Source organism: Babesia microti, chromosome I (assembly GCF_000691945.2).
Source record: "Babesia microti strain RI chromosome I, complete genome".
Classification (NCBI taxonomy): domain Eukaryota; phylum Apicomplexa; class Aconoidasida; order Piroplasmida; family Babesiidae; genus Babesia; species Babesia microti.
Window position 1 is genome coordinate 213078 of NC_027205.1, and position 14128 is coordinate 227205.

Genomic DNA, 14128 nt, shown 5'->3' on the forward strand with positions numbered 1-14128 from the left:
TTGTGGCATTAACCATCAAACTGTTTTATAAATTGTACGCTAATATCTAGTACCAATTACAGCGTTAATGAACCTTAGTAACATGGGAAAATATTTGTTTTTCGCGAAAAGAAATTATAATCAATTATTACATCAGTGCAAGGACTCATTCCATCCCATAGACCTCAAAGCATTTGTAATAAATACTAAATCTTCCAGACGCTCCGTTTTGATCCAAACCCTAACAATTAATACTGTGTCACCTTCCATTAAGTCCAACTGCGATTTCATATTTGCACGTATTTCCCAAGGAACTTAGCAAGTGACAAGGCTTGGCCGCTAAACTGTAACAAATAGGTATATCCATTCTTATGACCATCCCGCCAACAAGCTGGCCGAAGTATGTTTCAAATGTCGTCCATGATTTGTTGCAAGAGGGATCGATACAGGTAACTTTTGTAGGTAGCGCCTGGGACCGATATATGTGAGAAACTTGACAAAAAATAGCATCTTTCTCCTTCAAATTGGGTATATTACGCCTGGATGCCATGGGAAATCCATCAACAGCATCTATTGTCGCTCTAAAACCACAATTTATATCTAACTACATAATAGCATGTTAAATTACTGTAAAATAGTCGCTATTTTTATTAGTCACAATAGCAATAACATGATCCCCGATTTTTGGCGTATAAAATTTTTGTGCGGTAAACTTCTTTGTATTAAATGGGTATATAGGTGATCTAAGATGTATTCCACATTGGTAACTATCTATGCCTGTAATTGAATGTTTAACTGCTGGCAACTAATTTTAAAGTTTACTTACATTTGAAGAATCATTAACGTCTTCATTATTATTGTCAATTTTGTCTCCTACAAGATAAAAATTGGTTTTATGATACAATATCTCAGAAGGCATAGTACAAATTAACTGTTACAAAATTGTTCAACATATATTTGTGATAACAAGAATACTAATTGCATAAAATTTGATCTAAATATGAGTCCAACGGCGTGTTATTATGCTATGGAGCGCTAATTAAGGAAGTCGGGGCCTAGTCTGGCCACAGCCTTGTTGTATATAACCCCAGGACTGGGTACGCCACATTTGTGTGGGAACATATCCTGAAATTTTTTAGAAAACTCGATATAATCCAACCATCCAGCCACTTCAACTTTCTTTTCAACAGCTAGTTGTTCCATCGCCTCCAATCTATTCTGGTGCACAGAGAAAAGGTTTATTAATTCAGCATTTTTAACCTCTCCGCTTTTTATTACACCTTCACATAGTTTTAATTTGACTACTGGGGTCAAGTTTGATGGTATTTCCTTAACAGATACCGTTTTCAGTGCCATTTCAATACCTATATCGATTGTATCCTCACTGAAATGGTCAAATAGTTCGTATATGATGTATTGCTTGTTTGTGAGTTGCAGCATTTTCTCCACCAACAATTCAGATTCCATCGGCCTAGTGATTTTGAAAGTTTTTAGCTTAATAAATTTATCAAACTTTTCAAGGGAAATGTCTTCAATCATTAACATAATAGTCAGCAACCCTGATGATATATTTTCTAGGTTATCCATGATGTATTTGTAATTCTTTCCACAAGACTTTAGCACTTGCAAAATTGCACTAATGCAAATTGCCTTTTCCTCCTCCAATTCTTGCGAACTAGCCACGTTTTCTTGTATCAATTCATTAATAATAACTTCCATCCGATTATCCCAATTTATACTATTAAGGTTGCTTGCTATAAATTCCTTTGTCTTTACCAACAGATTAGAGGTACTTATATATAGACTTTTATATGGTTGCGATGTATATGGCGATAAATTAGCAATGATCAGTATTTCTGGGTAATATAGCAACAGCTTGGTTTTATTTGGATACAATTTGACCATCTCTTCTGCACTAAATGTTAACAAGTATTTAGAATTAGTACTGTATCCATCGACAGAAAAAAAATCAGGTTCATTGAAAACGTAGTACAACAAAGCGCACAGTAAATATATTTTGAAGCAATCATTTCCACATTGTACTAATATGTCAGTGAATAATTGTTCGAAAGTATTTTCACCCTTGAAATAAATAGTATCCACCAACAATTCAGTAATATGGACTTTCCACATATATGCGGATATTAGGGGTTCAACTTTAGATTTTTCATATAGAATATCATTTATATTGGCAACAAACCCATCGAAATCAGCCAGAGATTCTCTAAACTTACCGCTAACCATAACCTTACACATTTTATCGATCAATGAGAGAATGAAAGGAGTAACTTCATGACTGGGCAATCTTTTGATAGCATGCTTAATTACTATATCCCATGTTGACAAATCGATACCACGTAGTCCATTTTTAAAATTATGATATGCACGTTCTATTTGCAAATGCAGTAGTGTTTGGTATAGTTTCAGATTATGAACGTTTCGGATACTTCTAGTCAATACATTAATTGTAGCATCGATACCTCTTTTTTCCATTGTTATTGAAGCGGTGTATAACCACAAATTAATATCATTAGGACGTTTAGATAGTACGTTCCAAAGTCCATCCTCAGCTTTTTTATGCGAACCATGTTCCATACAATATATTATGTATTCTAATCGCAATTTGTTATCTTCTTCGAATTTATTGATGGCCCTTTTGTATAAAAAATGGATTCTTCTACCTATAGCTATTCTAGCTATCTTTGCTGGATCTTGTTTAACCACGGCAGAATGGACTAGTCGACCCCTTTTCCTACATTACATGCAAATTACCATTGTTTTTTGCGCCTAATCTTTGGTACAGATACCTTTGATAATTTCAAAGATTTGATACGCTGCTTTACCACGGAGTCTAACTGTTTCTCAAAGTTTATATATTGCCTATAGCCCTTTTTTGACACAATAGGGTCATTGTTTATAACCTGAAATTCGTAATCCTTCCTTATCTTAATAATATGTCTTATCTCATCAGATTCAAATATCTTAAGTGCACTGAATGCACTAAGTTCTGGTACCATGTCTTCCATATTCTGTTGGACAAGGTCCGCCATTATGGTGCCGCCCAGATTATCAGAATGGTTATTCCTAACTTCTATCTCTCACACTAAAAAATTTCACTAATTATCCTTACAATAATTTCATATGATCAATGAGAACTACTATACTATTTCTTACTGTCTACATATTTTAATAATATATGGAATCTTAGAGCTGCTAGTACTACATGTCCACTAATCAACATGGGTAGATGAGATATGACTATTGCAACGAAAAATTCTACTATTGAATAAAAAATGATTTTATATTCTATCCACATAGGCAATGTACCTAGATGATTTTTCTACGCAATATTCATACACAGCTTGTGGCTAAATAGATCCTAGATCTAGTTTAAACTCATTAATTAGAGACAATAAAAACTCTACATCATGACTAACTTTGAAAATTATCCATTTGTATCTGTAGAGTCCAGTGATAGAGTCTCACACTCCAAAAAACATGTGTATGGCAACGTATCCAGGTTGTTAAAAGAGGCTCTGGATTTGGTTGTTTATGACGAGGGAAAGGATGTAGGCACAGAAACCGAGTTAAAACTTGTTGATCAGGAAACGGAATATGACCCACCAATCGATCTATCTAAACTAATCCCAGATGGAATGTCAGAACTCAGCTACAACGATTCACTCAGTTCCATTTCATCCAACGAACTTAGACTGCCCGAGAATGGTTATAACGAATATCTAAGCGAGGATGATCCTAAAAAGATTATGGTTTGGGATATATCTGGGATGCATGATATGAACAAAAAGTCCAAGGCCTGGAATCAGTTCTTAGCACTTGTTAATGAAAATAATCCGGTAAGTAGAATGTCATTTAGTGTATATTAATTTTGCAAAATGTCAAGCTCTGCGCATCAAAGTTTACAGGCAAATACTTTATAATTTAGGCATATGCGCTAAAATACCTTCAAAGTACAATGAAGGAACAATTCCTCCTACTTATGAACAGGAATTGGAAGATGGCAGTTTCATTGACAATTTGATGAAAACCAGTTTTAAGAAGTACAAAGTGATACACTCACTAGCTTCATGGAGAGTTAGAGGTCAAATGATTTTGCTCAAGAAATCCTTTACAGTAAGTAACAGCACGTTTATACTTGTACATATTGAAACCAGAACCCTACATTTTAATCACATAATAGACAATCATTATCAATATATTATTATATAAATATAAAGTTAAAGATATAATACACTAACATAGCCCAAACGTATACGATACAATTTGAACATAAAGCAAAATGCCAAATACCACAATCACGAGGGGAGAGTGGTGATCATTGAATTTGATTCATTTTACTTAATGTCACTAATAACGCCTGGTAATGGATGGATAACTGAAAGTATTAAACAGCGAAAGAAGTGGGATTTGGAACTAACCACGTTTCTTAAAGCTTCAAAATGTATGTTGAGAGAGATTTAGACATAAAAGCGGTGATAATGGTCGGTAACTTAAATTGTTCTCCTGAGGACATCGATGTTAGCAATCCAGCAGCACTTAAATTAGAAAAAACAGCTGTTTTACACGAGGAAGTAAGCACAATAGTAACTTAGGAACAGCACGGATACCCTGGCACTAGAGAAGTGGATAGAAATGGTTTCGAAGAAACCTTAAAAGCAGGGTAACCACTAGTCAATATAGCGATCTATGGGATGTATACAGGTTTATGAATCCAGTAGAAGTTGAGGAGAGCGAGAGTGATTCGAACGCACTTGCTTCCACTGCTAAGAACCCAAAGTATACCAGTATAGGTACCGGAGCTATTTATTTAGTACAAACTGGGGATAAATGTAAATGCGCAGTCAGAACTACATTAGCTTTAATGTCAACGAAGTTTCTTAGGAACATAAAATCTTGTGAAATTCTAGGAACCATGGCAGATCTGGTAATTAAGTAATGTGACATAGAAACCATTTGGATGGAGACATTTACCAGTAGGATTGACACTTAGGGTACCAAAGAATAAGAAGATATAATCAAGCAACATAATTGCGCAATATAATTGCGAAATCAATTGTTAACACATAAATTTCCAGGGCAATTCATAGAAAAGTCTTGGGCTATATATATGTAGTGCTGATGTATATAGAATTCTGTTATGTCAATTAGACAATGCAGACTACTCATTTTTTTACACACAATCCTAAATTTCTACATTCAATATACATACACCTTCACATGTGCGAACAATTGTAGACTAAACACGCCTTATTACAAAAACATTTTATATCGCAATAAAAAAACATGCCGCCTATATGAAAAACAATCAAATTTCCCCTATGGGGAATTACCTCCCCTTGAGACCGATGATTATAGACCATGTAACAAAAATAACTGAGATAGGGTCAATGGATGCTATTGAAGATTTGAAACCGAAGGAGGATTATATCCCGAGGCATTACACATTGAAAGAGATTGAAGAATTCTTCATTAAACACAATGTATTAAATTAATTTATGCAGAAAAATGTTAGAAAGAATGTCAAGAAAGTATCTATGAGTGAATATTCTAAGTTTGTAAGTCACTATTGATTGAGACTGGCAGTAATATTAAGAGTTATGGATTTAAAATAAAACAAATCCAACCCTTAAGGCATCATCGTGGCAAGATCTTCACATTCTATTACCTTCATTCTTTGCATACGGATGTTATGGCTAGGCTTATGAATGCTTTCCACAGGATTGTACATAGGTTTACTGGAGGAGGAAGGGCCACCGCCCTTAGGATACCCGGACTGGTTAATGAATGCTATAATGTCGTTGGCTTGAGGGAAGATTATTTTGACCTTTGTAATAATCTAAGGAACGTCATTTTACGTAATGTACCTGCGTCTGCCACATTTGAGAAGCCTTTGATAGGTACATATTAAATATATTTACTAATTATATATATATATATATACATATACTAACTAAACACACTTTTGTCAAAAATGCGATGTTAATGCATACTAATAACAGAATGTTAAGCCCTAAACAAGCAATCTATAACCTATAACCTATATACATATACATATACTTAATATGAATACTCCGTAAATGAATGGGCTTACGGTATATTTCCAAACGATATTTTTACGTTTGAGAATGTATCGACATAAATCAAGTTACGCCCATGGTATAATTGGAAAGTATTATTTTAATATAATTATTTGTCTGGTATTTTTTTTGAGAATCAAATCGTAAAATGATGAATAGCAAAGGTCATTAAAGCAGCATAATGTATAAATTTCCATTTAATGTGAACAGAGGCTTAGAATCCAACACATATAAACATTACATTTGGTACGCGTCGTTTAATATGATGGAAAATGACGGCCAATATTACCTTAGGAATGATTATTTTACATGGGTAACACATAGTCAAAAGTTTGGCTATTTGATGAAGAGTATTTTAGCAGCTACTACCCTTGCTATTATTATATAATTTATTACAAAGCTATCTACATGTATCAACAATGGTCTCCTGTACATAACATTGTTATATACATGTAAATATGATACTTTTACACTCGTTAAAATTTCCACTATAATTTAACACAGGAAAATTCCGAATCAAAGGGCCAATGATTGTCGTCGCAGGGCACATGAAATTCGACGAATCTAGCAGCGAGAATGCCAAAAATGTCGAGATTATCAACAAAAATCAGTACATTTGTACACTATCACCTAATAGCTATTTGGCCATGGATGTAAAGATTGAATACATGGATAGGTATGTCATGACCGAGTATGGCCCAGAATCGATTAATCGAGACATAACAGACGATGGTTTTATCCATTTTAACAGCGAAGTTAAACCAGTAGAAATTTTTGGTTATTCTGGAGAAAGACGAGGTCTAAATATGGATATATTGACTGAGTTTGTAACTTTGCAATTGCACACAGATGGCACAATAACTCCAAGAATGGTTCTTATTCGTGCTGCTTCTTTCATGCGACATTGGGTACAACAGTCACTTAAAGCTATACATACAGATTTCGGATATGATGTATATGCCATAAGGGATGAACAAAATAAAGATATCGAAGAATACACAAACCCCGAAATGTAAGAACACAAACTTTGACTTAGGTACACAAATGTGCCGTGGAATCCTTACAGGAGACCCCGGGAAAAAGTTATGCAAAAGGTCAAGTGGTTCTATCGCAATGATGTGTTAAGACAGTATCGCATAGATCCAGAATCAAAGATTGCCAAACAGGAGCAGTACGAGAAGTGGAAGAAACTACTAGAGACAAAACCTGACACAATAATGGACAATATATGCATTCAAGAACAGATAAAGAAGAATAGGGAACAATTTTTCAGGGAATTTGAAAACGTTCCACATTGGGTATTTCAAGATCCTCTAGGCCCCGGAGATATCAGTCAAAAGAAGATTTTCTAGACCTATATATTATATAATTAATTTTTACATTTTATTTACTACATTTTACGACAAATATATGTCACTATTTCACATATATTACATGTAATGTGATGTTATTCAAGATTATAATCCTGCGCTATAGTGTAATCTCTAAGATAGTATGAAAGAAAGTAGAGGAATAGTTGATAAATCGGCAAGCATATCCCTTCTATATTCACACCATTAACACATAATTTGCTCAAATAATTATTGTAATATACTGGATAACACAATAGCCGTGCCAAATGACTAGCACCTAGGAGATCACTAGGCTTCATTTTCCAGTCTTCAAAGTTGGAATTCATGGAAGCTTGTAACAGATTGGACATATAATCACTTTTACCATTTCCTTCATTTGCATTTGATTTGTGGAACTGAACCTGTTGATATCTATCTAACAAAGCAATTAAAAACAATCTCTCCTCTTTGCAATAACAGCAATTGTCAATAAAGTGTACATCGAACCAATCAAGTAATAGATCTATCCAGTAAAGTTGATTCACATAGAACGTCAAAAAGCATTGATAACTAATTTTTATTTGTTTATTCCACAACCTTACTTGCTTTTTACTAGTTCTGAGCAATATTTTTGCCAGTAAGAGTATGTAAAACTTGAATTCATTTGCAACGGACCTGGCATTAAATTTGCGATAAAAGGGCACATTAGTATACTGTTTAACAAGTTTTAATTGCTTAAAAACCCTTTCATACTGATCTAGTTGGGGCGATTGCCAAACAAAATTGCAAAAAATATCCATGCCCCAATCAATATTCACAATTCTCTCCCATTCCTCATTCATAAACTGCTTCATCCAGTCACTAATCACCCAAGGCAGTGTTGTTATACAATTAACACCACTCAATAATTGTTTAGAAACATCAACCGTCCTATGTTTCATATTATATACATAGTTATCAATGTTATCTACTTCACAGCCACTGAGCGATTCCTTTAATGTCTGACTTATATCTTCAAGTTTGTGAATTAGTTTGTTAGCCAATCTATTCCTAACGCTATGATAAGGGATGAGATCGCATTCTTTGACCCAAAAGCGAAAGAATTTAGAACATTTTTTCCTGTATCCTGGAAATGATATGAAGTACATGGGTATATAATAACCATGGACATTGTTCAAATTGATTAATGTACCTCTGTTCATATTGCAGTGAAGTTGATGTGATTTGTAGTCGTGATAAATCGATTCACTATCAATTGCGGATAGACCAACGGGTACTACTTTCTAAATGTGAAATTACTTACTACTTCAGTGCCAGTGCAGGCACAAAAAACGAGTTTTTGCGACAAATAATGTATAAATACAAGACAAAGCTCATTCTTCATCTTGATAAAAGCCAATTCTCCAACTGAAAACATGTGTTTAACCATGTTTAGACGAGATGAGTGCGAAAATGTGTGATTCTGAGACTCCACGTGACAATCCATTCCGTAACACACATATAAAACTACTTTTCAAATCGATGTGTAAAATTTACAATTGTTGTATATGGAGTATACGTATAATAATGATTATTATATGTATGCTAATATGGTCGCCATTACTAACTCATTGTAGGGTGGTTACTAGTATGTAGATAGGATTACATGTTTGATATTTGTATATTACTAGCTGTGTCCTATCAACATTTTAACTCCAGTCACAGAGGTTTATAACAATTTATTTGCAATATCACACTTTAACATTTACAATTAATCAACATGGAGAATTACTTTTCCAAACAAATAAATCATGAACGATTTGAAAAAAACAATCAGATTAGGAGGAGAAATATTCACTCTGACCAACAAAATTTTGAAAATGATATAAACAATATCTCTTCACATCATGGATCGAAGTTAGTTGGCCATGTTACAGACATACACGGGCATAACGCGCAAATTCATGAATGCACAATGGATAACAACATGATTCACACCGGAACTCCCTATATGAGCAACTCCTTATCCCCCAAATCTGGACTATTTTTGCCCAACCTGTCAAATTTGAAAATTAGTCGCTTGAAAAAGGCCGGTAAGGTTTGTGTCAAGACTATCAGAAGGAAGTTGAACTCCATAGTGCAGGTCTATGATTCACAAAATCTTATGCATAATGGAATAACTGCTAAGGAGGCATCAGATGCTATGGCATTAGGGCCCATAAAATCCCATCGCGAATTTGCCATGTTAACCGAAAATTTGTTGGCTTGGGGCGGTGGTACGTATATCACTCAATTCGTCAGTATCAAAAATTTTGCAGAATTGACACCACTATCTTTTTTTGAAAACCAAATTATCAACCAACACATTGCAATTAGATTGGTTGATTACATGTGTGATCTACCAGTGTGTAAGAAATTTACCGTCAAATATATAAATTGGAAGCTTCGGTTTTCCAAGATTCCCGAAGAATACATACTTTCGGTTGAATATCTTGGATTTTGTATTAAAAACTTAGGCGCAGGATTTCCTACATTCATAACAAGGTCACTAATGAGGTCTCTGGGCAAATTGCTAAAGATAACTACTTTTAAATACTCTTTGGCACGGGATATGAAGAAACAATTCGCTAAAATAATTTCTGGCTCTTCTGGCCATCAGGGAGTGGCTACAGACCCCCGGATACATGTAAGAGAAGTGTTCGTATTTCTTTATTCTACACCTTTTCATGTATTATATTTGTATTCATTGCATTTTTCTATATTTTATATAAACTATAGATTTATATTCTGAGGTCAATTTAATATTTTATTATTAAATAATTCATTTATGGTCATAATTTTTTGAAAAGTTATTTGCATAACATATTAAACAAATGTAATACAGGCTCTTAAAAGTAAAATACTATTTACAATCCAACTATGCCACGATGCTTTCCTTATGCAACAAGCTTTATACCCCGACTTCTTCCTAGAATACAGAAGAATGCGCATGAAAGGTATTATTAACGTTTATTTAGGCATAAAATTCCCAAGGATCCCTCCTGGATCTCGTTACATGATCAAGGATGTTGAACTGATTACATCGTCTAGGGAATTAAAATTGCCAATTGACATGAATGTACTAGCTGACATTTCTAATATTGTAAGTAGGTTTTCAAATGGGGAGGATGATGAAAATTTAAAGTCAATGTTAACTTTGAGTAAGGGGAAGATTTTAGAATCAATCAACATCCTTTCAGACATGAGCATTCAGGAATTCAATGAGATTCAATTCATAAAGGATGGAAACCTACAGTATGAAGATTTTATGGACAAACTGTTTAAACTAAACGACTCCATTGATGAATTACTTTCAAGTCCAAAAGTTTTGCAAGATTTACTACAGTTTGATTCGAATGAGGAGGATGAAGAAGAAGAGAAGATGAACAAGGAACTGGCTGAAATTTTTTCAATGCCATACAATGTATTTGAACCAGTATCAGTTGAATCTGTTAGTGCCAATGAATACTCCTGTCCCACACTCCCCAATGATAATGCATGGTCTACGACTAGGAATGGAGATGATGACTTTGGTTCCAAACAAACTGAACTATCTTCATACTACCAACATACTTCTTCCACACTTACCAACAACTTAACATACCACCAACAACACGATTCTTCCAATGAACAGGCAACATACTTAAATACAGTTGCGTCAAATGGTTCAGGCAAATCTAATGGTGAGGATGAGGGTGATGACAATGGTAATGAATCAGGATATGAAAGTAACAATGAAAATGACTATTCAAATGCCGAAGAACCAAAATATGCCAGCAATAAACTGAATCTAGATGAAATAATGAAGACGCTGGATCAAATACAAAGCGAGCTGTGACATGATTGTATTTTAATTATCGACTACTACACATACTTATATATAATTAGACATTCTGCAAATGTTACAATTGTGTCATTTTCTATTAAAATATATACTTTTTAAAAAACATGACGATGTATCGTCAAATCTGGTGTATATCATAAGTAGTGTTCCTGGTAGATGATTTCGCCCTAGAATAATATAGAAACTCTCTGATTATGCTTCACAGATTTAGCAGCAGTGCTAACACATTAATTACCGAACCATCAACACTACTACACAATAAGGACTACAACATTAGCGCCATTAACAATTGTAATCACCCTAACAACTACACTAACAGATTGGACAGGTTGAGGGATAAATTTGACGAACAATTAAAGAGATTTACGACTAAATCTACCAAAAGGATGGATGAAAATACGATTAAACTCTTAGGCATAAGTTTCCGCAGGGAAAATATAAAAACAGCAGCAGCATTTTTTGCCGCTGGAGCTGTTGGTGCCCATTTGATCGGCAGGGTAGTAAGAGCCGCAGCTATGGCTGGTACGGCGTCATACTTAACTTTATATGTAAGTAGAATTTATATGTTAGTATTTAAATAAGTATGGATTTATAAGCATACATTGGGACAAGGTGAATGAGGAATCGGACGCACTGATGACGGATACCAAACAGTACATCCAAGATCAGCTGAAGGATGACTCTCTTATGACAAAAATTTCAAGGTTCATTAACAATTCTGATAACGCAATTTATGTACTATCTGTTTTTGGGGGCATTCTCTTCGGAATTATCTTTTTGTGATTCTCATAGCTCTAAAAATAGCTTATCTACTCATGCATCAATTTTAAAAATATACCGCAGCATATATAGTCGTTTAAATAACACGTATAACAATTTTAGTAACATTAAGCATTACAAATCATTTACGATCAATGTGTACATTATTTACCATAACACACTAGAATTACCCACTGCACCAGTTAGATACCTGTCATGTACATAACTCTCGGCATACAGTGTAACAATATATGTGAAATATTTATTGGGTAAATCACAAACCTGTAATTTACAAAACGCAAAATAATTATTTATTATTCACGCCGTTAAGCACTTAATTTAAATGTCCGATAGTTTTAGAGAGGTTGCCAGAGAAGTTGAAAGGTTAGAATGGGCAGACAGTGAGTCATCCCTGGCAATTTTGGAAAACTTTCGATGTCCAAACCATTACAAATTGCCCATACAATATTTCTGTTTGGACTGTTTGATCCCTTGTGTGTGTAGCGAATGCGCACTGTCAAGACACTCTAATTGTAACGTCAAAACGCTACCGGAGGCCTTTTCAACTGTACTACATGAGTATGTACGCAAATGGGCTGCTAAACTATCTGCTAGAAAACAGAATTTGGAAACTACCTTCCTAGATCTATTGGAGGATAGGAAGGTAGAGTGGAGCGAGAAGCTGCAAATTGCAAAATTGCAAGTTTCAAAGAGTAATTCACAAATGACTCAAACTATCATGGAATCAAAGGACAAAATAACCAATTTATTCACTAATAAGATCACCGACTTTATATCGCAATGTAAGAAGGATGAGGACTTGACACTGAATTTAACTAAACACTTACGAGACAATGCAAGTATGCTGAGAGACAGAACTTCTGGTAAATATAACGATATAGAATTATTAACATTTTTTAACCAGAACGCAGAGATGTTGAGGCGAATTCTTTCAGGCCGTGATGCCCAGTCATCGTATCTGAGATTGGTACAAACGCCATCGCAACGCGAGAGTGAACTTAAACGTATAACAGCTCAGTTGGACAATATCCAAAGCACACTTGAAGATGTTAGTGAATTTGTTAAAAATGCTACCACTTGTGTCAACTAAAAGATATTTGATTGCGACTTTATACATGATATTATTTGTAATCAAAGCACAAAAATGCGCCAAGAACATGCGCAATGTATACAAAATTCAATTTATGTATATGTATCTTTCACAGGTTAGAATAGTGTGTTAGTATAACTAGGTGAAATATGTATATAGTCAATATTCAATCTATGAGGCATGCGATTCTAATAATATCTCCATTCTAGCAATAATAAATTATTATGAAACTTTCACATGATTTTTGCTGTTAAAATATATAACATTTTAATAAATATATCTATATATGGTGTCATATATTGGGTACCATGGATAGACATTCTGACATATATGACTCTACAAGTTCTAGTTCTAGTTCTAGTTCTAGTTCTAGTTCTAGGTCAAGGTCAAGGTCAAGGTCAAAATCTAGATCTAGATCAACTTCCTTTCCACCCGAACCTAGCGATAAGCCCCAAAAGAGTAATTGAAAATGTTACATAGTTGAACCTTCGTTTGAACCATCGGGCCTTTTAGCCGCTGAAACCAATGAAAGGAATGGAATAATTATCAAGGTAGGATACTTTGCTTATGTAGTATACAATACCGCCGGAATCCAGAATGCCCGATAAGAAATGGCGGTTATATATGTTCAAATCACAAGTAGATACCACATCTGATGCGGGACCTGATAAAATAATACACTTATCCAATCAAGAATATTACCTAATTGGCAAAGAACCGAGGGTTTGTGATTTACCGGTTTATCATTCCTCTATATCAAAACAACATGCAGTCATACAATTTCGTCTTCGAGGCAGCGAAGTATTGTGAGATACTAGTCATTTAGACCATATTTGATAGATCTTGGGAGTACAAATGGTACCTTTTTGAACGGTGAAAAAATTGAACCGAGTAGGTACTATCAGTTGCTTGAGAAGGACAGCATCAAGTTTGCTTATTCATCAAGGGAGTATATTCTATTGCACTTGGATTCCTAATTTACACACTA

General features: G+C 34.4%; 9 protein-coding genes across 9 annotated transcripts; 6 read left to right on the forward strand and 3 right to left on the reverse strand.

The window, feature by feature from the left end:
• Positions 1 to 132: 132 nt before the first annotated feature.
• On the reverse strand, positions 133 to 898 carry BMR1_01G00590 (exosome complex component RRP40; the record flags this gene model as incomplete). The annotated part of the gene is made up of 4 exons (XM_021481551.1): positions 133 to 220; positions 243 to 583; positions 608 to 784; positions 806 to 898. 4 exons carry the CDS (start codon positions 896 to 898, stop codon positions 133 to 135), a joined length of 699 nt encoding a protein of 232 aa, XP_021337295.1.
• Positions 899 to 1014: 116 nt separating this feature from the next.
• On the reverse strand, positions 1015 to 3029 carry BMR1_01G00595 (UTP6, U3 small nucleolar RNA-associated protein 6; the record flags this gene model as incomplete). Its single annotated transcript, XM_012791744.1, has 2 exons — positions 1015 to 2731; positions 2752 to 3029. The coding sequence occupies 2 exons, from the start codon at positions 3027 to 3029 to the stop codon at positions 1015 to 1017; spliced, it is 1995 nt and encodes a 664-aa protein (XP_012647198.1).
• Positions 3408 to 5015, forward strand: BMR1_01G00600 (DNA-(apurinic or apyrimidinic site) lyase; the record flags this gene model as incomplete). The annotated part of the gene is made up of 9 exons (XM_021481562.1): positions 3408 to 3836; positions 3857 to 3905; positions 3926 to 4113; positions 4243 to 4441; positions 4462 to 4571; positions 4593 to 4660; positions 4681 to 4790; positions 4812 to 4924; positions 4947 to 5015. 9 exons carry the CDS (start codon positions 3408 to 3410, stop codon positions 5013 to 5015), a joined length of 1335 nt encoding a protein of 444 aa, XP_021337296.1.
• A 122-nt stretch (positions 5016 to 5137) lies between these two features.
• On the forward strand, positions 5138 to 7429 carry BMR1_01G00605 (DNA-directed RNA polymerase subunit alpha; the record flags this gene model as incomplete). The annotated part of the gene is made up of 6 exons (XM_021481571.1): positions 5138 to 5360; positions 5383 to 5480; positions 5502 to 5555; positions 5576 to 5897; positions 6582 to 7089; positions 7114 to 7429. 6 exons carry the CDS (start codon positions 5138 to 5140, stop codon positions 7427 to 7429), a joined length of 1521 nt encoding a protein of 506 aa, XP_021337297.1.
• Positions 7430 to 7524: 95 nt separating this feature from the next.
• Positions 7525 to 8894, reverse strand: BMR1_01G00610 (hypothetical protein; the record flags this gene model as incomplete). The annotated part of the gene is made up of 2 exons (XM_012791747.1): positions 7525 to 8691; positions 8712 to 8894. 2 exons carry the CDS (start codon positions 8892 to 8894, stop codon positions 7525 to 7527), a joined length of 1350 nt encoding a protein of 449 aa, XP_012647201.1.
• Positions 9168 to 11264, forward strand: BMR1_01G00615 (conserved Plasmodium protein, unknown function; the record flags this gene model as incomplete). Its single annotated transcript, XM_021481582.1, has 3 exons — positions 9168 to 10073; positions 10272 to 10383; positions 10405 to 11264. 3 exons carry the CDS (start codon positions 9168 to 9170, stop codon positions 11262 to 11264), a joined length of 1878 nt encoding a protein of 625 aa, XP_021337298.1.
• A 200-nt stretch (positions 11265 to 11464) lies between these two features.
• Positions 11465 to 12053, forward strand: BMR1_01G00620 (hypothetical protein; the record flags this gene model as incomplete). Its single annotated transcript, XM_021481589.1, has 2 exons — positions 11465 to 11818; positions 11841 to 12053. The coding sequence occupies 2 exons, from the start codon at positions 11465 to 11467 to the stop codon at positions 12051 to 12053; spliced, it is 567 nt and encodes a 188-aa protein (XP_021337299.1).
• On the forward strand, positions 12373 to 13140 carry BMR1_01G00625 (tripartite motif protein, putative; the record flags this gene model as incomplete). The annotated part of the gene is made up of 1 exon (XM_012791750.1): positions 12373 to 13140. The coding sequence occupies one exon, from the start codon at positions 12373 to 12375 to the stop codon at positions 13138 to 13140; it is 768 nt and encodes a 255-aa protein (XP_012647204.1).
• Positions 13141 to 13448: 308 nt separating this feature from the next.
• BMR1_01G00630 (smad nuclear-interacting protein 1) lies at positions 13449 to 14117 on the forward strand (the record flags this gene model as incomplete). Its single annotated transcript, XM_012791751.1, has 4 exons — positions 13449 to 13599; positions 13621 to 13691; positions 13714 to 13946; positions 13967 to 14117. The coding sequence occupies 4 exons, from the start codon at positions 13449 to 13451 to the stop codon at positions 14115 to 14117; spliced, it is 606 nt and encodes a 201-aa protein (XP_012647205.1).
• Positions 14118 to 14128: the final 11 nt, after the last annotated feature.